The sequence below is a fragment of the Zingiber officinale genome, chromosome 8B, assembly GCF_018446385.1.
Source record: "Zingiber officinale cultivar Zhangliang chromosome 8B, Zo_v1.1, whole genome shotgun sequence".
Taxonomy (NCBI): domain Eukaryota; kingdom Viridiplantae; phylum Streptophyta; class Magnoliopsida; order Zingiberales; family Zingiberaceae; genus Zingiber; species Zingiber officinale.
The window spans coordinates 3,320,547-3,342,283 of record NC_056001.1 but is presented as its reverse complement, the minus strand read 5'-3'; the positions used below and the strand labels follow the sequence as shown (position 1 = coordinate 3,342,283).

General features: G+C 36.2%; 1 protein-coding gene across 1 annotated transcript; it reads left to right on the top strand.

The window, feature by feature from the left end:
- The first annotated feature begins 19,343 nt into the window (after positions 1 to 19,343).
- LOC122016754 (membrane steroid-binding protein 1-like) lies at positions 19,344 to 21,509 on the top strand. Its single transcript, XM_042574148.1, has 2 exons — positions 19,344 to 19,687; positions 20,914 to 21,509. The coding sequence occupies exons 1-2, from the start codon at positions 19,386 to 19,388 to the stop codon at positions 21,269 to 21,271; spliced, it is 660 nt and encodes a 219-aa protein (XP_042430082.1). The 5' UTR covers positions 19,344 to 19,385; the 3' UTR covers positions 21,272 to 21,509.
- Positions 21,510 to 21,737: the final 228 nt, after the last annotated feature.

Genomic DNA, 21,737 nt, shown 5'->3' with positions numbered 1-21,737 from the left:
TTAAATAGGATTATGCCCCTTCAGTTGGAGAAGATCACACGCTCCTAAATAATTTTCTATAACCATCCATAAAGGAAGTTTGATCTAGTGATCCGCAACAAACCCATCCGTTGTGGAGGGAGACACTCAGAGCCAACACGCAAGCTTGTTGCATCACTTATAAGCCAGTAATGGAGACCGTGAGATTTATTTAAAAATCTCTCTCCCACTTAGTTATTTAAGTTGAGGAATTTTAACCTATGTTAGCATACGTCACATGCAAGCACACATCACAGTAAATAAAAGCAATAAATATGGAAATTAATTTTCTAACTATTATGACTTCTTCCATCACTGTCCTTCGCGTGCTGCCATCCCTAGGGATCATGTCATCGGGTCCATCGAGCTTCCTTTTCCGCTGCGCCTCTGGTCCTCCAATAGCACCACGCCTAGCAAGGATACGATCCGCGACAAAAATAGAATTTTACATATATCGATCATATATTCCATAAAGGAATATACATGTAATCTAGATCGAAACAAAATTGTAAAATCCTAATAACTAATACAGCTCCTGCTGTATTTAATATTACAATCATGCACACACAATAAAATGCCTTTGACATATCCAAGGGTCTATTCACACACAATATCTATATGTCATAATAGTTGGAGCCTGCAACAACAAAGTTAGCACATCCTACTATTATCCTGCCTAAATTATGTATGACATGTGCATAATCTATTTGAAAACCAAACACACATAGGCAAACCCTAGCTCTGATACCAATTGTTGGTTGGTCCTAGGAAGATCGTACCGGTTCCACTGTATAAAAATTTTATACAAGTGTCAAACCTTTCCTAAACAACCTATTGTGTTCTTTAGAAATTAAATTATCGATTCCAAATTTAACTTATTGATTCCAAATTTAACTTATCTGTTCTTAATGGTTTAGATTTGGATCGTAAACGGTGCTTAACATTATTGATCCAAATCCATCTATGTTATAAATTCAATTAAATATTAATTTTCAAAATTGGCTTCCAAGACTGCATGGCGAGGCACTAGTCCTTCTTGGGTATAGGATCATCCACCACCGCCTAGACAAAGCCTTTTAAGGAAAGCTAATATTTAATTTCCTTATATAACTCTAGGTTTAACTAAAAAGAACAATTGAATCACAAATTCGAAAAACAAAAAAACACAAACTCGAATCATAAATTCGAAACTTTAGAATCATATGCCTCTTGTGTTTGGAATTCATACAAAGAAAAACTAGCATGATGCGGAAAACAATTACTAATTATACCTTTTCTTTGTATGCTAATAACCTCGAGATCTTCTGTCGTATTCCTCGCCTCCTCTTGGACGTCGTGTGGGCGACGATCCTTCAAGATGAACACCACGCAAAAGCTCCTCCTCCTTCTCTAAGTTTCGACCACCACCACCACCAAGGAATAAAGAGAACAAGGGGAAAGGAAAAAGGGAAGAGGACCAGCCACAAGAGGGAGCACAAGCAATAGAATAAGAATAGATGCAATCCCTTCTCCTTCTCTTCTTCTCCTTCTCTTTGTATCCGGCCATACAAAACAACCACAAGAGGTGGCCGGCCCTAGCATGAAGAGAAGCAAGGGTCGACCCTTAGGAGAAGACTAGAGAGAAGAGAGAAAAGAATAGCATAGATTAGATTGCTCCATGAGACCTCTCCTCCTCTTCTTTTATAATACTTGCCCATGGCAAATAAGGAAAGACTTTTACAAAAAAATAAAATCTTCCTCTTGATTTCCTTTTTCCCTTTTATCTTTCCTTTTCTCCTCCTTTATACTTTCAATGGCCGGCCCCTTGCTTGGACACCAAGCAAGGGTGGCCGACCCCTATAAAGAGGGAAAAAATATTTTATAAAAATTTTATAAGCAAAGAAGGAAAGTTTTTATAAAATTTTACAAGCTCTCTTTTAATTTCCTAATGTGGATGTTAAAAAAGGAAAGTTTTAAAAATTAAAACCAAGTTTTAAAATTTAAAACTTTTCTTCTAAAATTTTCTTTTTAAACATGGTTACAAAAAAGGAAAGTTTTTAACTTAAAACTCTCTTTTTAAAAACTCATGTGGATGGTTAAAAACGGAAAGTTTTAAAACTTTCTTTTAAACCATGTGACCTAATTCAAATAAAGAAAGTTTTGTAAATTTAAAATTATTTTTTTAAAACCTGTAGATGTCTATAAAGAGAAGATTTTAAAAATTCAAAATGCCCTCTCAACTTTGAATTATGTGGCCGGCCCCCTTATTGCTTGGGCACCAAGCAAGGGGCCGACCCCCTTTGAGAAGATTGTGGCCGGCCCTTGGCTTGGTCACCAAGCCTTGGGCTGACCCCCTCTTGGACATCAAGATGGGCTTTTCATGGGTGGATATGAGGCATTAATGAGGCTACAACAGGGACCTAGAGGAAAAATTGGTTTTGGCCTTCCGATGAGCTCGAGTGTCCCGTGTTCGCAACGAATATACAACTCAAGTTCATCAATAACAACTCATTCCACTAGAGAGTTATTATTTCACTACCGCACCAATCCCAAATTACATTATGGGCTTCTTCTTATCATGAGTGTGTTAATCTCCCTGTGTTTAAGATGTCGGATGTCCACAAATTAAACGAGTTACTGACAACACACACTATAAATAATATCATTTCCCAACTTATCGGGCTTATTGATTTATCGAATTAAATCGCACCCTTTGATAAATCAAAGAAATAAATATTAAGTATATGTGCTTGTTATTATAGTAGGATTAAGAGCACACACTTCCATAATAACAGAGGTATTGTTCTTTTATTTAGTCAGTATAAAAAGAAACTACCTCAAATGATCCTGCTCAATACACTCATAGTGTACTAGTGTAATTTATCAGTCAAGATAAACTAATACTTAATTACACTACGACTATTCCAATGGTTTGTTCCTTTCCATCTCAGTCGTGAGCTACTGTTTATAATTTATAAGGAATTGATAACATGATCTCCACACACCATGTTATCTATAATATAAATCAATTGAACAACTACACTTAGCATATAAATGTAGATATTGACCAATGTGATTCTTTTATTTTAAATATAAATGTTTACAAAAAGCTAGACTTTTATTATACACTCTAACATTACAATCACCCCCACTTAAAGACACAACGTCCTTGTTGTGTAATCACACCACAGACAAATCTCATAATCTCCCTCGCTAGGTGGTGCCCTGGGTGCTCCTGCCACAGGCACACTCACGGTCGCAAGATCACTATGATATCATCTGTAACGCTCCGGCCCGAGCGTGCCCCACCCTGACTAAACCAGGAATGCCACCAGAATTGTCCATCAGGTTGACGACTAGCTCCACAGACCACCGGAGGTCCTTTCAGTGTGCTTTGTCCTCACTCGCACTCACCTTGGAAACTTCCCAGGAGGTCACCTATCCTCAAATTTCTCCAAATCAAGCACACTTAACTTTGGAGTTCTAAAGTTTGAGCTTCCGTAAAGGAAGGTGCACCTTGGTGATATGGATAATACCATCTAACTTTTTAAGCCATACTTAACCAGAATCTCAGAACCGGGGTATTACAACAAGGGCAACTTTTGTATAATTTCTGCTTATTCATCTAAGACTTTAATTCTTCAGAAGCACTGTCTGCAGTTGGTGTATGTTTTTTTAGAGTTCACTATTGTATTGTGTAGATAACTTTTCTTAGTTTTCTCAGTGACAAAAATACTTCACTCTTATTTTATGGTATTGTTATGGGCAAAAATCAAAAGAGATTTCTTCATTTTCAAAATTATCAAATGTGTGCCCCTACAAATTATGCTCAGAGGTCTATATGCTCGTCAAGATATAGAAGAGTAGTCCTACTTAAGATTTATGGTTGTTGGCCTAGATTCTTTGAACTAAACATAATATATAGTGTTAGTTCCATAACAAATGATCTTCAATATTCCTTCTGCAGAATGTTATAATTTTTTTTAATCTAAGTATTGAAAATTTGATTATTAGGTTGCTATTTCATGGCATCATCAAGTTTTAGCAGCATCGAAAATATAAGATTTCAACCTGTAACATGTAGGGACTGCAAACAAAGAACATTGGTGTATGTTTCTAGATCAACCAAGAATCCTGGAAGACAGTATTACAGCTGCAGGCAACATGGATAGTAAAAGTGGGTGATGCCCGATACTAGTTCATTTAGTAATATTGAAAGTGAACACAATACTTCTCATGAACATAACCCAAGAATAATCCAAGTACCGAAATTTATTTGGATATCAGTGATGGTGAACTTGATTCTCTTAGCCATAATCCTGATTGTATTGTTAGTTCATCTTGTTAGTTAGTGTTAAGTAATGTTCATTTTGTAATGTAACTAGCTAAATGTTTACAATTCTGGACGTAAAATTAGTTTGTTAATTGTTGTTGGAAACATTAAACATTGTTGCATAATGTTGGTGTTATAATTATGATATGATAATCGTGTTCTTTGTGTTAAAGATAAAATTTATCTGAGTTGAAGTTGAAACATCTTGATTATTGTTATGCTATTTAGTGAAATTTTTATTTTTAGTCAATTATCATGGAGTTGGCTAATTTTGTTTTGGTATTGAAAAACATCTTGATGCATGTTGAAGAAAATGAAATTGTTGGTGTTTAAGTGAATCATGTTTCGTTTGAGATCTTTTTTTCACTATGTACTATGTAATTCATGGTTTAAGATCTTTTTTTCTTCACCAATACAACAAAAGGCGGAATTCAACAAATCAAGAAAATTGTATCAAGAAGTTTCAGGTAAGTTTTTGCACAAAAGGTGGCAAGCCGCTCATGGTATGAGCGCATATATACTGATAAATATACAGGCATCAAGCCCTTTGTTAACTTAGTTTAAGTGGTTCTACACCCCAACTAAATTAAATTACTACCTAAAATGAACAGCTGAGGAAATTCTCCAGGAGTTAGATGAGCGAGAGCGAATGTTGCGGCACTTATTCTCCAGGAGTTAGATGAGCGAGTTCAATTCTCCAAGAAATTCTCCAGAAATGTATTTTGTAGTGCGTTTGGTTCATAGAATTGGCTCTTCTATTCCCTATGAACTGGTGATGCTATATGAAGCGCTAGGAAAATGTAAAGTATTGTGAATAACAAAGTATATTCTGGAACAATGTGTCTCTTCCCTTATTGTGTGATGCTTTCAGATGGCGATGTTGATTTGTCAGTTTCATATTATTTGATGGTGAATAATTATCTATGTACATTTTGCATAAACTAATAGCTCAATGACAATTGACAATATCGAAACAGTTGATCAAACTTTAAGATAGACCTATAATTGAATCACTAACATATTGGGAGCGGCAATTAACAAGTATTAAGAAAAAAAAAAGTGGAACAAAAAAAAGTGGAACCACCAAAAGCTTCACCATCATCCCACTTGACTTGAGCAAGTAAAATATGTAGCTAGCAAATATATGCATTTGGTTCATCATTTTAGTTTACATAGTCAAAATTATTAGCAAAATCAACAACCAAAATGGTCCTTCTACGATTGAAGGCCACCCCCAGTTTGATGCAAACACCTCAATGGAACTCATGTGTTTGTGTCTTCTTCTGTTCTTCAGCAGACACCTCAATGGAACTTTCAGGCCAAAGGTGAGAAGATCGACACAAGTTGAAAAAAAGAGAGAGTAAAAACTTGAATCGGATCATGTAGTCAACGAAATTATAAAAATAATTTACATTAAGAACAAAGTCCAAAAAAGTAGAAAACAATCTCATCAACATGAGTATCAAAGCTACACTAGCTAATCTTAAACTCTATCAGTATGACCATGGAAGATATACTAGAACATGGTGTTTACTTCATTACTTCGAGGGGCAGTAGGAGATAGAGAATTATAGTAGTTTATTAGAAAGGAAATAGATGAATATCAATCATAGATAATTACAACAACCTAGCGCATGTTGTTAGAACCTGGAACAATAAAGATAATTTATTAATTTTATTTTCTCAATAAATAATAAACTACTATAATTTAACAAATTAAAACTTTGATAGTACCAGCTATAAATCCCAAATCCGGTTCATATGTGTCGTCAAGACTGATATGATTATTATCTTCAACTGATCTGATAATTGACACATTGTCATATACAAAATATAATAAAAATACAAAATTAATCAACACATACCCTTGCTATAAATTGGGATAATTACGCTTGTCATGTGATACTCCTCGATGTCCGCATCCATGACAAAGCCTGGAATTTGAGGTTGATTTCTCCTTTGATGGTTTTAATCTCTTCCCACATCTTTTAGTTCTTACTGTAGAAGGATCAATAATATCAAGACCCTCATCAATGGATTTCTTTCTTTGACTTTTATCACTGTATGTTGTGCTAATGGACATCTATTGAATTTTGTTGTAGATATAAAAAAATTGTTCATCCAAGAAGGTTAACCTCTCATTACTCAAAGATGCATCATCAACTAATACTGAACCTTTATAGGATAACCTCGAGTACCTCGAAATCAAATACCATTCTGAATCTGGATCATCAATGAAATTTTACTCCCCTAAAGTATATATTGCTCCAACTTTTGCATCTCGTGTCCATCGTTTGAGTATATACGTATCAGGCAAAAGAAACACTTGATTGATATGAAAAAAAACTAACATATGTCTGCCTGGAATTCCCTCGAACTCAAATTTTGTGCAGCTACACGATATATAGTCCCTTTGTTTGTCATGCATGAGCACTCTTGATTTTAAGGAAGAACTACTTTGAAACTTCTTCACATGGTAAATCATTGAGGCAACTCCTGTAAATGTCTGTTGCACATAATAACTATGACTCTCGGTCATTTTACTTTGAAACTTCAACCATTTCTTTTTTGTGTATAGCTTAACTATTTGAGTTTCCATTGGTCAGGTTGTCTTAACCTTGGAATACTTATTCATATCAATATTGTCTGCAACTAACTCATTATGTCTTTGGTGTCTCAGTGCTCTATTAAAACGGGTGATAAAATCCATTAATGAGTTCTTATTTGAAATATATTTCTTGAAAAATACATGTGAGCCTTCAGATCTTTGACTACTTGACATTCCTACAGAAAATACATGACTAAAATATACTGGAACCCATCTGTGTCGCAATTCAGACATCAAGGATAACCAATCATTTTCCTCTAAGTTAGCACACTTGATAGACTCTTTCCATGATTTCTCAAAATCATCAGGTGTTGTAGAATTTGTAATGGCATTCTTTATGTTGTGATAGTGGTTTTGAAAAGTCAAAAGGTCTAATTTATCTGAAAATTTATTCAATATGTGCCATAAACAATATTGATGCACTGTTTGAGGGAAAACCTGTGCAATAGCTTTTGTCATAGCAGAATCTTGATCAGTGATGATAATGTTTGGTGTACCTTTAGGCATGGCTTCTAAAAACATTGTAAGCAATCAAACAAAAGACTCAGTTTTCTCATCACTAATAAATCCACAACCAAAAAGAATTGTCTGATGATGATGGTTAACTCCTACAAATGGTGCCAAAATCAAGCCATATCTGTTGGTGTTATATGTAGTATCAAATATAATTGCATCACCAAATACACTGTATGCCCTTCTTGATACATGATCAGTCCAAAAGCACTTATTAAATTGTTTATTTGAATCAGTTTTGTAATCAAAGAAAAAAGTTAAATTCTTTTCTTGCTCAGATGTAAAAAACTTAATCAGTGTTTCAGCATCAATATCCTTTTATTCATCCCTAAGATTTATCTCAAAGTTTCTAATATCTTTTTCTGTACAACCCACCCACTCAGGGCCTCCATACTCTATCTCTAATAAACACATTTGTTGACAAGTTGGTACATTGGCTTTTAAAAATTATTTTGTCAATGCTTTCTTGGCTACCGAAACACTACAATGTGAGTGTAGCAAATGCGCCTTTGATGGAGTCGAGAGCGGATGATTATAGGTTTTTATGAAGTTACAGACAACCCAATTAGGCCCCATCTGTTCTTGACAAATGCAATATTTGACTTACAACCCGTTCTAACTGCGTCATGTGTTCTATCCCTTGTTACTTGATTAGGGTTTGGATATTTATTGTTCCGTATTAGATCTGTATGCCCTTCTTTAAAGCATACAATTTGTTTCCATGTCACTTCATTTGTCATCTTGTTTTTTCTACTCGTGCTATTCCTTGAACTAAATCCGGCTTCTCGAGCATATTGGTTATAGAACGAATATGCATCCTCTAGTGATGGAAATTTCATTCCAATTTTTGACTTTCGAGCATCTGCAACTTGGGGAATGAATTCTTGATCATCAACTTTACTTTCTTCCATTTCTGTGCGTCCTCGCATTATATTTGATAATAGATAAATAAATAAATACTATATCTTATTTCAGAATAAACAACAAACTTAAGTTTTCCAATTATTTTAATAGAGACACTAAACAATAAATTTGATTGAACAAATCATGCAATTTCTAAATCAACACAAATCATGTAATTTCTAAAGCAAAATAAAAAAGCAAACTAACAGTTTTCTAAAGCAAAATAACATAAGCAAAATAATTTATTTTTCTGCCAGTATAAAGTAGAAAAAAAAATCTGAAAAAGGAAAACAAAGGACATTATCATGGACATGAAAAATTTTTTGCATAAAAAAAATAATAGATCTGAAAAAAGTTAAACAAGGGACATGATTAGGGACATTTAAAAAAAATAGGACAAGAATTAGTAGTTCCAGAAAAAAGATTAGCTTCTCTTAATATTTGTCCACTGAAATTTGGCCCCTTTGATCAACTTAGATCAAACAAACTTTGAAAATGTTTCCTTTTCATTCCAAACAAATATATATGTTAGGGTTTCAATTACATTTCCTTCCATACAAAGTCATAATAGATACTTAACAAATTATATCAATCTTACTGTCTTATGGAGTAGTGTTGTCAACTTCTGTGAAATCTCCAATCACTGTTGCGAGAGAGCTTGCAGGGAGGAGAGGATCACATTGCGGCGAAGGAGCTCGTTGTGGATCGCGACGAAGGAGTTCGTCGTGCGTCGTGGCGATGCGAGAGAGGGAGGAGCTCCTGCGAAACCCTAGTTCGACGATAGAGGGAGGCGACAAGCTTTGGTGGAGAGAGGGGCTAGAGGGAAGAGAAGGAAAAAAAACCCTAGATCATGGCGAGAGAAGGCTGCGGGCGATACTGCATTTTTTTCTTTAACTCATTTGACGTGGCACGTCCAACTCATCTCTGCCGCACCAAACCGCAGGCGAGCACTATTATATATATATATATATATATATATATATATATATATATATGTATAGGATTTGTGTCGCCGTCGCTGCCGAGCTCCGCTGGCAAGCGTCCGACCCTAGCCAGTGGCACTCCCGCCAACCAACAGCTGCCCCGATGCCAGTAGAGGTTTCCGTCATCGCCCAAACAACAAGAGGCGGTGCCTCTTTACTGTCCATCGTTGCACGCCAACAAGCAGGACTTGCTGCTACTATTCCGGGGCTTCTGTCGCCATTTGTAAGCAGCTCTGAACGACAGACGTCCGACGCCCGCCGATCAGCCATCGTTCAACGCGAACAGCAACAAACTGCTGCTGTGCATGTGTGCCACAACTGCTGTGTCACAGGTCAACGTCGATGCCGACCATCTGCAGCCTTTCGGAAGTTATCTGTTGAACCAGGAAACTCTTGCCATCGGCCACAACACCGGCAGCAGCAAGATTGGTCGTCGAACAACAGGGAGAGCTATTGTACATGTGCTGTCGTCGCCCTCCTAGAGCCACCGACCTCTTTCCGTCGGCTCACCACCGGCCCTCCGGCTGTTGGAATGTATACTAAAAGTCTAGCTTTTGTAAACATTTATTTTGAAATAAAGAATCACATTAGTCAAAAATATCTACATTTATGTAGTTGTTCAATTAATTTATATCGTAGATGGCATGGTGTGTGGTGTCACGCACAGAAGATCATGTTATCAGTTCTTTATAAATTATAAACAGTTGCTCACGACTAAGATGGAAAGGAACAAACCGTCGGTAAAGTCGTAGTGTGATTAAGGATTAGTTTATCTTGACTAATAAGTTACACTAGTACACTCTAAGTGTATTGAGTAAGATCATTTTAGGTAAGTTCTTTTTATACTGACTTGATAAAAGAACTAGACCTTAGTTATTATGGAAGTGTGTGCTCTTAATCATAATATAATAACAAACACATATATTTAGTATTTATTTCTTTGACTTATCAATGGGTGAGATTTAGCTCGATAAATCAATAAACCCGATAAGTTGGGAAATGATATTACTTATAGTGTGTGTTGTTGATTATAGAAGAAAACTATGTCCTAGTAATCTAGGTTGACAATGACCCCAAGAGGAGCTCATAAGGATTGTTATGTTAAACCCTGCAGGTGGACTTAGTCCGACATGACGATGAGGTTGAGTAGTACTACTCTTGGACTAAGATATTAATTAAGTGAGTTGTCAGTAACTCATTTAATTAGTGGACATTCGACATCTTAAACACAGGAAGACTAACACACTCATAATAAGAAGGAGCCCAAAATATAATTTGAAATTGGTGCGGTAGTTCAATAATAATTCTTTAGTGGTATGAATTATTATTGATGAAATTAAGTTGTGTGTTCGAGGCAAACACGGGAAGCTTATTTTCATCGGGAGACCAAAACCAATTCCTCCTCTCGGTCCCTATCGTAGCCTCTTGTATGTAGAGAATTATACCCACCTATACCCACCTTCTTACCCACTCTTTGGTGGTCGGCCAAGCTAGCTTGGAACCCAAGCTAGGGTCGGCCAAGACCCAAGGATTGAGCCAAGATTAGTGGCCGGCAAAATCTTTCCTTATTTGTAGATTGAAAGGTAGATTTTAATTTTGAGAAAACTTTCCTTTTTTAACCATGTTCATGATTTAAAAGAGAGTTTAAAAATTAAATATTTCTTTTATAAGTTTCTACAAAAGATTAAGAAAAGATTTGATATCTTTCCTTATTTGTAGATTGAAAGGAGATTTTAATTTTTTAGAGATAACTTTCCTTTTTGGAAATCATCTACATGTTTAAAAGAAAGATTTTAATTTATAAAATTTCCTTTTTACAAACCACCATGAATGAAAAAATTATTGGAGAAATTTTATTTTTAAAATTTTCAGAAACAAATAAGGGAGTTTTAATTTTGTTTAAACCTTACCTAGTTTTGAAAGCTCTTAGGGTGGCCGACCACTTTAATAAGAGAAAATAAAATTGATTTTTATCAATTAATTTTTTCTTTTTCATGGCAAAGAAAATAAGAAAGTTTTATTAAACTTTCCTTATTTGCCAAGGCCAAGGATTATAAAAGAGGGGGTAGAGGCACGTTCATGTGTGCTAACTCTATTCTATTTCTTCCTCTCTTTTTCTTCCTTGGTGTCGCCGACCCTAGAGCCTCTTCTCCTTCTCTTCTTTTCCTCCTTTGTGGCCGGCGTCATCAAAACAAGAGAAGTCCATGGTGGTCGGTTCTAGCTAGGAGAAGGAGAGAAAGGAGGTTTGTTTCTAGCATCCCTTGAAGCTTGGTGGTGGTGGCCGAATCTCACATCTCTTGGAGTTTTTTTGGTGGCCGAAACATGCTTGGAGAAGAAGGGCTTGGGTGGTTCTCATCTCGGAAGATCGTTGCCCACACAACGTCCGAGATTAGAAGAGGAATACGATAGAAGATCAAGAGGTTATTTTTGCTTATAAAGAAAGGTATAACTAGTAATTGTTTTCTGCATCATACTAGTTTTCTTTGTATAGTTATTTTTGGAAATATCAAACACAAGAGGTATATGATTCTAGAGTTTCGAATTTATGTTTTTGTTTTATTTTTCAAATTTGTGATTTGATTATTCTTTTTGGTTAAACCTAATGTTATGTTAGGAAATTAAATATTGAATTTCTATTAAAGGCTTTGTCGAGGCAGTGGTGGATGATCCCATACCCAAGAAGGCCTAGTGTCTCGCCATGTTTGACCTGGGAGTCGATTTTAGAAATAAATATTTAATTAACTTTGTAACATAGGTTGGACTTGGATCAATAGTGTTAAGTTTCGCTTGCGATCTAAGTCTAAACCATTAAGAACAGATAAGTTAAATTTGGAATCAATAATGTTAAGTTCCGTTTGCGATTACTAATTTAACTTCTAAAGAACACAATAGGTTATTTAGGAAATATTCGACACTTGTACAAAATTTTTGTACAGTGGAACCGGTACGATCTTCCTATGACTAACCAACACCGGCCTCCTTCCGTTGGTTCACCACCAGCCAGTGGAGGCTTTTGCCATCGACTACAACCACCAGCAGCGACTTTGTCTCCGGACAACAACTTTGTGACAGTTTCTTGTCGGTTGATTTGTACCATTTAGTTGTAATTGTTGTCGGGTACAAATCAGATCATGATCCCTCTCTCGGATCGAACCCTCCTACCTTTGGCTAGTACCGAAGTGGAGACACGACTTGTGTTGGGGTTGCAAGGTTGCAAACATAATCCCACATTGAAAACACATGAGAAAGATCATGAGTTTATAAGAGAAAAGATATCTCCATTAGTATGAGGTATTTTGGGTAGAGTCCAAAAGTAAAACCATGAGGACTTAGGCCCAAAGTGGACAATATCATACCATTGTGGAGATATCTAAATTCTTTTCGATCTTACAATTGGTATTAGAGCCCGGACTGCCAGAAGGTTTAACCGTCGACTGTGCACAAGAGCTATGGTCTGATTGAGCTATGTGGGTACAATATTGATCTCGAACAAAGAAAGTGGGGGCTCCTATGTTCGGATCAAGAGGACCAGACACCAAGCAGGAAGTCCTAGTTGCGGCTAGGCAAGGAAGTCCTAGTTGCGGCTAGGCAAGGAAGTCCTAATAGGTCAGGTGGACCGAGGGGCAGGAAGACCTGGTGGGTCGAGGATCGGACGTGGGAAGCCTGTGGTCCTTTGTTTGAGGGGGATTGTTGGGGTTGCATGGTTGCAAACATAGTCCCACATTAAAAACTCATTGGAAAGATCATGAGTTTATAAGAGAAAAGATATCTCGTTGGTATGAGGTCTTTTGGGTAGAGCCCAAAAGTAAAACCATGAGGGCTTAGACCCAAAGTGGACAATATCATACCATTGTGGAGATATCTAAATTCTTTTCGATCCTACAATATTGGATCATGAAAGTCGATAGAGGGAGGGGGAGTGAATATCAATTTAAAAATTCGAAAAGAAGATCGAGTACGCAGCGGAAAAATCGAAATTGGAACAATGCTAGCACAAGTAATTTTTTACTTGGTTCGGAGCCTTGGTTGACTCCTACTCCAAGGTCTGCATTCGTCGAGTGCTTTCGTTGGGCAATCCACTAGCAATTCGAATAAGTTTTTTACAAATTGAAAGTACAAGAATGCTTAAGAAGATTAAATACCGACAATAATTAAGAAAGAAAGGAAATAGCGCGGTGTCAGAGAAGCTTCAGCATCGCAGGAGCACAACACGACAGAGTAAGCTTTGGCAGGCTTTGTTGTTAGTTGTTCTTTACTCAGGGTGCATCCTCCTTATATAGGAGGCTCCGGGCGCCCGGATCCCTTCCGGGCGCCTAGAGTGTGACGTAGCCCAGTCAACCATGAAGCTCCACGTGGTGACGCGGCGAGGGAATAAACTTTGTATTCCCGGCGCCTGGATCCCTTCAGGCACCTGGACCACTTTTCTCCAGAAAGTCCTTCTCCTACAAGAAAGAGTTAGTCCGAGGTAAAATGCAAACTATATTACCTTGCAAAACAAAGTATTAACACAATTATAATAAACAAGCAGAGTATTAATTAGATTCTGTCTCCTCGAGACCGAAATCTAGTCACGATCTAAACTTAGAGTTTCGAAATGGTTCTAAGTTGGATCGGCGCCTAAGTTCCCCTCCCGGGAACGCGTCCTCATAGTCACTCTCCTCCAGTGACTTACCTTAACTTACTTGCCAGACGTCCGGTCAGACCTTCGACCTGTCTGGACTTCATGCCAGACGTCCGGTCAGCCCTTCACCCCTAGCTGGACTTCGTGCTAGCTATTAGGTCTGTCCGTCGACTCGTCTGGACTTCATGCCAGCTATTAGGTCGGCCCGTCAACCTAGCTGGTTTCGTGCCAGCTATCCGATCGGCCCCGTCGACCTAGCTGAGCTTCTTCTGCACACTTGATCACAGTGTTATATCACAATGAACCTAACTTAACCTACTTTGTCATTCATCAAAACTTGAGTTAGACCGTTAGTGCTAACCGTACCAACAACTTGGACTCATTGAAGTCATCTTGAAGATAACTCGGTGTAGATACAAGTAGAGGCGAGGCTCGTGCGTCGCTTGGTTGATCTCCTTCTCACTCCGGATCATCCGATAGAATCTTCTACGTATCATCCGTCAGATATAACTAGCGTAAATTTACTTTTCATAAAATTTTAATTATGCGATCATGTCTGACATGTTGTATCTTTGTATGTGTATGGTGTGTGTGATGTAATAGTTAGGAATTATTATTATTTTTATTTTTCGCTACGCATGTTTACAAAACTTGTTTTAGTACGCACCTGCATCGAGCTACCAATAGTGGTATTAGAGCGTGATTGTGCTTCGATATGATCGTAAAATTATTTTACAGTTCGTAATTAGTGTTGTAATTAATTTTAGAATTTTTTTGAAATTATTAAGAATTTTCTATTTTTGGAAGTTTCCTAAATTGTTAGGAAATTTTATTTTTGAAAAGTTTCTAAAATAATTTTAGAAAATTAAATTTTAAAATATTATGTTAATTTATAGAATTTTCTTGAATTTTAAGAAGTATTCTATTTTTGAAAATTTTCATAATTTGTTAGGTAATACCAAATTTGAAAAGATTCTAAAATTCTTTAAAAATACAGATTTGAGATCTTCTAAATTAAATTATAGAAATTGTATTTTCTAAAAATTTTAGATTTATTAAAATATTCTATTTTTAGAAAGTTTTCTAAATTTATTTAAATATAGATGATGATATAATAGGAGATAGAGCTCAATGGCGTAAAAGGATTCATATAGCCGACCCCACCTAGTGGGAAAAGGCTTGGTTGTTGTTGTTGTTATTGTTGTTGTTGTAGAAAGTTTTTTAAATTGTTAGGAAATATTAAATTTGGAAAGATTTGAAAATAAAAAAATATTTAAATTATTCTTTAATAAATTAAGAAATATTAATTATTTATTTCTTAAATGGTTATAAAATTATTTTAAAAATTTATTTTCAAAATAATTAAAGATTCTTTATTGATAGAAATATTCTAGATGAGATGTGTTAATTAAATGCTAGATGCAAGTTTTTCTAATTTGATTAAATAAATTTTGATTTATTAAAATCATATTTATAATATATTTTTATTTCTAAAATAGAATTATAATATATGTAAACTTATGTCATGTTCATGTCATATTGTATGTCATGTAGATGCATTAATTATAACATGATTAAATTTTGTCATGCATACGATGTGATTAGATTTTGCCATACGTGTGATGTGTCATGTTATGTCATGCATGCGATGTGTCATGTCATCATTTATATCATGCGTGAGATATGTCATATCATCATTTATGTCATGTATGTGATGTCATGTAGTTTGTAGATTTGCATGATGATGATGAAACTTAAATCCCTTACATCAAAATATTAAAGTCTACACCTTCTATTAATATGGTAAGAATTAAAGTTTAAGTTCTTGTTTGAGTTGTTGACCAAAGTCAAGCTAAACGTGAAATTAAATATGTTCAAATCATAGAGATAAATTCTCATGATTAATGGGTTGGTTTTAACTTGAAGTGTTGTCTTGTTGTGCCAAAGTAATGATTAACGTGGATAGAGGTGAAGTTGGGTGATGTGCATTTGATGTATACTTGTTAATGTGTTAACAACCCAATGTTTATGCGAATATCAATTAGTTGCTAGCATAATGTGATAGTTGCATATAAGTGATATGCAATCGGTAAACTTGTTACCTACGACTATAACTAAGAATGACTTATTGGTTAAAGTCAAGGTTGTTCTTATCTATAGTGGATATCAACCCACTTGGAGAGAATCTACCATCTCCCGAATTTATAGTAAGGGCTTTCGAATTCAATAAGTAAGTGGACTTCGTATTTATATGTAAATTGTTTACATTTACGAAATAAAATCATCTTTCCTAGACATGCTCAATTGTGTATTTCTAGACTACTAGAGTTGAAATGTTTTCTTTGAATTTGCGCTCAACTATGGAAATAAATAAACTGACTGTGCTAACTCCAAAGGACTCATATTACCGTTATGGTAAGATGTGGCATTGGAGAAGAAACGACAAGATTTATCTTGAGTCCATGAAGAAGAAAAAAAGACATCCGATGCCCTATCTCCTATCTTTGAGATTGGATCTCACACTATTTCTTTAAACACTTAGGTATTGGATACCGACTGTGCCTCACATATATGTCATGACATAAGTGAGTTAAAGAATAGTAAACAATTAGATAATCAATTAACTTCCTATACGTGTCAAAGTCACCTTGGTAATATAAGTATGAAACACATATTCTAATTATACTAGTATGTAATTATAGAATCATTTGAATTAGATTCATTTGATACGTGTGTGCTTCATACTTAAAAGGTAAGATGACATAGTTACCTTTTATTTGAAAGGATGAATAGGAGAATGACATATTGAGTCTTATACATACTGATGTAACTCATGCACAAGGAAATTATAACTATTTCATCACTTTGATCGATGATCACTCACAATTTGGGTATGTGTATTTATTAAAATACAAGTCTAAACCTTTGAAAAGTTCAAAGAGTTCAGAAATGAAGTAGAGAAACAACTTGACAAAGTATTAAGATACTTTGATCCGATCAAGGTGGTGAGTGCTTAAGTCAAAAGTTTTAAAATTATCTAAGAGATAATAAAATATTGTCTCAATGGACTCCATTTTACATACTACATGTGACGGTATATTCGAAGGTGAAATCGAACTTTGTTGGACATGGTTTGGTTGAAAGTAAATCATGCAAGTCTTCCCAAAGCCTTTTTGGGATTACGTACTTATGACAATTGTTTACTTGCTAAATAAACTCACAACAAAGGCAGTTTCGACTAATTCATTTGATATATGGAGTAGTCAAACCCTCAGTTATCTTATTTGAAAATATGTGGTTGTCCTTTTTATATGAAGAGGACTGTATCAGAGAAGTTAGAGCTAAGTCTGATAAATGTCTATTAATTGGTTATCCTAAGGAAACTACGAGTTACCAATTCTATGATCCCTTGAAACAAAAAGATATTTATTTCAAGACATATTGTATTTCTAGAGAAAGAGTTTCTCTTGCAAGAAAACAAGTAGGAGTGAGGTCCCACTTGTTTGGACATTCAAGATTTATTCTGCTGTCAAAGTACGTGGATATCTGCTTCCAATTAATATTATTTGACAAAGTTAGATTACATGTATAATTTTACCAGATGATCTCAAATCTCATTAGTTGTCTTGTACTTAGCCAACTGAGCATCATTGGAATGTGAAACAGAATTATTGATCCACGTAATAATCTTCACATTATCAATCTTCCAAATATCCAACGACTTTGCATAATTATCAGTGTTGATGTCTGTAGGTTGAACTCGCACACCTAAAATATATCTCCACGTAGATTTTGCCCACAAGAAGTTTTTCATAACATATTCCCAATATGAATAATTTTTTCAATCCAGTCGAACACTAATCAATTGAAGTGAATCATCTGTGCGACCACTCATGATGACAGAACAAATTGTGCTTACAAATAACTGAACGAATTGTGCTCGTTAAAAATTATGGATCGAATTAACAATTCTTCAATCAAATTATTAAAAAAAAACATAAAGATGAAGGCTCTAATACCATATAGAAATTGACGCTAAGGAAAAAAATAGCCGTCTTGATTTAATGAATCAAAAAGTGATTAGAAATAAATAGTACAAAATCAAGATCTTATTTAGTTAGTTACAAGAAACACCTAAACCCTAAATTGAAAAGGTAAAAGACTAAATTGTCCTAAATACTGTAAACAAATAATTCTAATAAATTTATATAATCTAACAGTCAACATCCGAATTAATCATTTTCGGGCCTCGCTCGGGTGATCTCTGGTCGTCCAGAGTTAAGCTCACCCGAACTCATCTCCAACCTTCTCCTCAAGTATGTTTTTTTCTTGGCTTCTCGTCCTTTGGATGCGTTGTGCTCGTCCTTCTCCCTCCACTAGTATTCTTCCGTAGTTTCTCGTCTCTCGGATGCACCTAACCCGTCAATTGCCTTCCCGTGTCATCTTTCTCGCTCACTGTGTCTTCTGCTCGATTTCTTGTATTTCTAAGTCCCTGCACAATCAGATACAAGATATCAAATATATATGACTTAACTCGGTTAATCACGTTAAAATTAACCCAAGGTATTTATTGTCCTAAAAGATCTAAAAATTATTTGGAAATTTTAGATGGTATAAATAAAATTCATGGGAATTGATGCTATGTACGAGATGTCTTCCGTATGTTCTATTCATTTAATTTATAATCCCCAGGATATAACTAAGTTGATTATCACATGATAAACTTTTAGAATTGATTAAGAGCCGAATCGTGATAAAAACTAATAAATTATCTTTCATGTGATAACTACATTTAATTTCTGGATTTACTCTCTACTAATATTATGAGATCCTCGTGGAGGGACATCACGATGACAAATTTTACTTTTTATAGAATTAATTTAATTTAATTAAATCTATATTTTTTTAAGCCCTATTTATTTGACTCTAACTTTAATGCTCAAATTAATACTTTGAATTTATCTTATTCGAGTTTGGATTGAACTCCGTTTTTCTATATAAAAGTTTGAAAATTGGTGCTTAATATTTATCAAGATCTTATTGTTCAAACTAGGTGGGCATGGTTACGTTCAAGTTTACCGTGTTGGCGAGGGTGTTGACGGCGTAACAATGCCGTCGTGGATGTAGCTTCTCCCACTCTTACTCTCGGATCAGATGCAACAGCCACTGCAATGTTTCTCCGTTCGTCGACTGCCACTTATGCATCAAGATTGTAGTCTCTATGCGCCTTTGCCAAATGGACGGACGATTTTGAATTCTAAGAAATGCAGGGATTGATAGTTTTGTTCCGTTTTTGGGCACGAGGCGAGGGGCTATTGGCAGTTGAGGTATGGCCCACGAAGCAAGGAGCCGTGAATTGACCGTCCACGTTATAAGCGAGGGAGGGGGAAGGATCGGTGGGAGGGTGTTTGGAGAATCAAGGCGGTGATGGAGGCGTGGGAGACTTTGAAGCAGGCGGTGGAGACCTACACGGGCCTGTCGCCGGCGTCGTTCTTTACGGTACTGGCTTTGGCGGCGGCGATATACTATACTGTGGCGGGGTTCTTCGAGACACAGCCAACTGCCCCGCAGGCGCACGCGCGCGAGGTGGTGGAGCGGGAGCCGCTGCGGCCCCCGGTGCAGCTTGGGGAGGTCACCGAGGAGGAGCTCCGAGCCTACGATGGCTCCGATCGCGAGAAGCCGCTCCTGATGGCTATCAAGAGTCAGATCTACGACGTTTCGCAGAGCAGGTAATTTTGCCATTTTCCCCCCTGAAATTTCTTGCCCTAAACTAATTTGAGTTGCTAGGGTTTCGGTTATTCCTTAATTATTTTTGCAATCTCAAGAAAGACTTCGATTTCGTTGCTAGAAGAAAATTCTTATTCCAGTAGTCAAGTTAGCTCTTCGATTTAGGCATTGAGTTTGGTAATACCTCACAAAATTGGAACTTTAACACTGATTGAGAGAGATAGCGAGACAGAGAGATGAAAATAGTGGCAAATGGGCAGGTCAGGCGAGTTTTTGCTCATACGATCCCAAACCTGCAAGAACACACGCATCCTCTCATTTTTAGTGATATTTGTTTGATCACTTTTATATGTTTAGTGATAATTGATCATTTTTATTATGTTCAAACCAGCTCATCAGATTCTTCTCTCATTTAACAATTTAACTGTTTTCAAAATTGTCTCTCCATTATTATTATTTGAAATAACACATTCATGTTGGAATTCTCATCATCATCTTTTAGTACATTCCCATGTTCTTAGCGTGAGGCAAATCAAATGGAAAAAGATTGAAGGAAGAATATGAAAGGAAAAAAAAAAATTAAGTTTTTGCAATAAGCTCTTTTGACTTCCATGACCAACTTGACTAACATGTGGTTGACTATTGGTATTGACTTTTTGTGGAGAAAAGGAGACCTGATTTGGTGGTATTCTAGATGGCAAATTACCGTTTTTCAAAGGCACATGGTAGTCTACGGTACCATTTTTCTCCATAGTTCCTTCCCAGCATGGGTGGAAAGACAAAGAAGGCTCATTACCGCTAACGTTGACTGGTCACCAAACATTCTGTTAATACACAGAGAGCAAGCAGTCTTTGTGACTGATCCTTATTTTTTAGAAATTATTCTAATATACTCTTCATCTTCTCTCTCCAATTACTCAAATGGAAGAAATGTCTTTGTCCCCCTTCCCCCACCCCCCTCTTTTCTCTCCTCTTCTTGTTTCTATCACCTGCCAATGCTCTTAAAACTGAACCTGTTATCAGATCAATCCTAACATTGGTAGGCAATAGGAACCTCTTTTGGTGGATATATCTAATGTCTACTTGCTCTGGATTCTTTTTTGGTGGCAACTATTTTGGAAAAAGATAAAGTGTATATATGTTCCATCTATCCTCATTGGCATTGTTATTTGTTGGTCTTTCTTCTTATTATATTCACACTCACATGTTGCTATATTCACTTCCACAGGATGTTTTATGGACCAGGTGGTCCGTACGCATTGTTTGCTGGTAAGGACGCCAGTAGAGCATTAGCAAAGATGTCATTTGAACCAAAGGATTTGACAGGCGATCTCTCTGGTCTTGGCCCCTTTGAGCTTGAAGCCCTCCAGGACTGGGAAAATAAGTTCATGAGCAAATATGTAAAAGTGGGTACGGTTATGAAGACAGTGCCTGTTACGGTGACCGAGGGGTCAGATGCTGGTGCTTCCAACGTGACAGAAGCTGCTGCTCCGGCCATTGCCACCGAGAATAAAGGCACTCCAGCAGATGATGTTGCAGCTGGCCTTGATGCTTTATCAGAGAACCAAGAAGCCAAAGAAAATTAACGGTTCATAAGGTGAGGGCACGAAGGAAATTAGGATATGTTCCTTATGAACAATATTAAAATAATGTTTTTGTAGCATTATCTTTCGTCTTATTCTTGGATATTTCTAAGCAGCTAATATTATTAGGTTTTTAAGTAAAGAAAGAGACCGATATAATAAGAAGGATGTGAACTGTGGAGCCGCTTCATGATGCTTGTAGTTTTTATTATTGTGTGATAAGAGATTGTTTTTGGTTGAATCTTCGAGCTCGTGTTTCTGTTAGCTAATAACAAGTTTGCAAGGTTTGAATGACACGAGTGTTAGACATTTGAGTCAGCAATCTAGACTGGCAAATTATTGGATTATTTTTCTCATTTTGCCAATTGTCATAAATTAGTATCAGGCCCAAGGATTTAGGAAAATCTAAAGATTGGGAGATATCAAATTAAGATGTGACTTTGTATGACGTTATATGTCCAAACTAAAA

What these genes read in the sequence shown, in the direction of transcription:
- LOC122016754 (XM_042574148.1), top strand. Translation starts at nt 19,386, where the DNA reads ATGGAGGCGTGGGAGACTTTGAAGCAGGCGGTGGAGACCTACACGGGC. An exon ending in TACGACGTTTCGCAGAGCAG is followed by an intron (nt 19,688 to 20,913) that starts GTAATTTTGCCA and finishes TCACTTCCACAG; the next exon opens with GATGTTTTATGGACCAGGTG.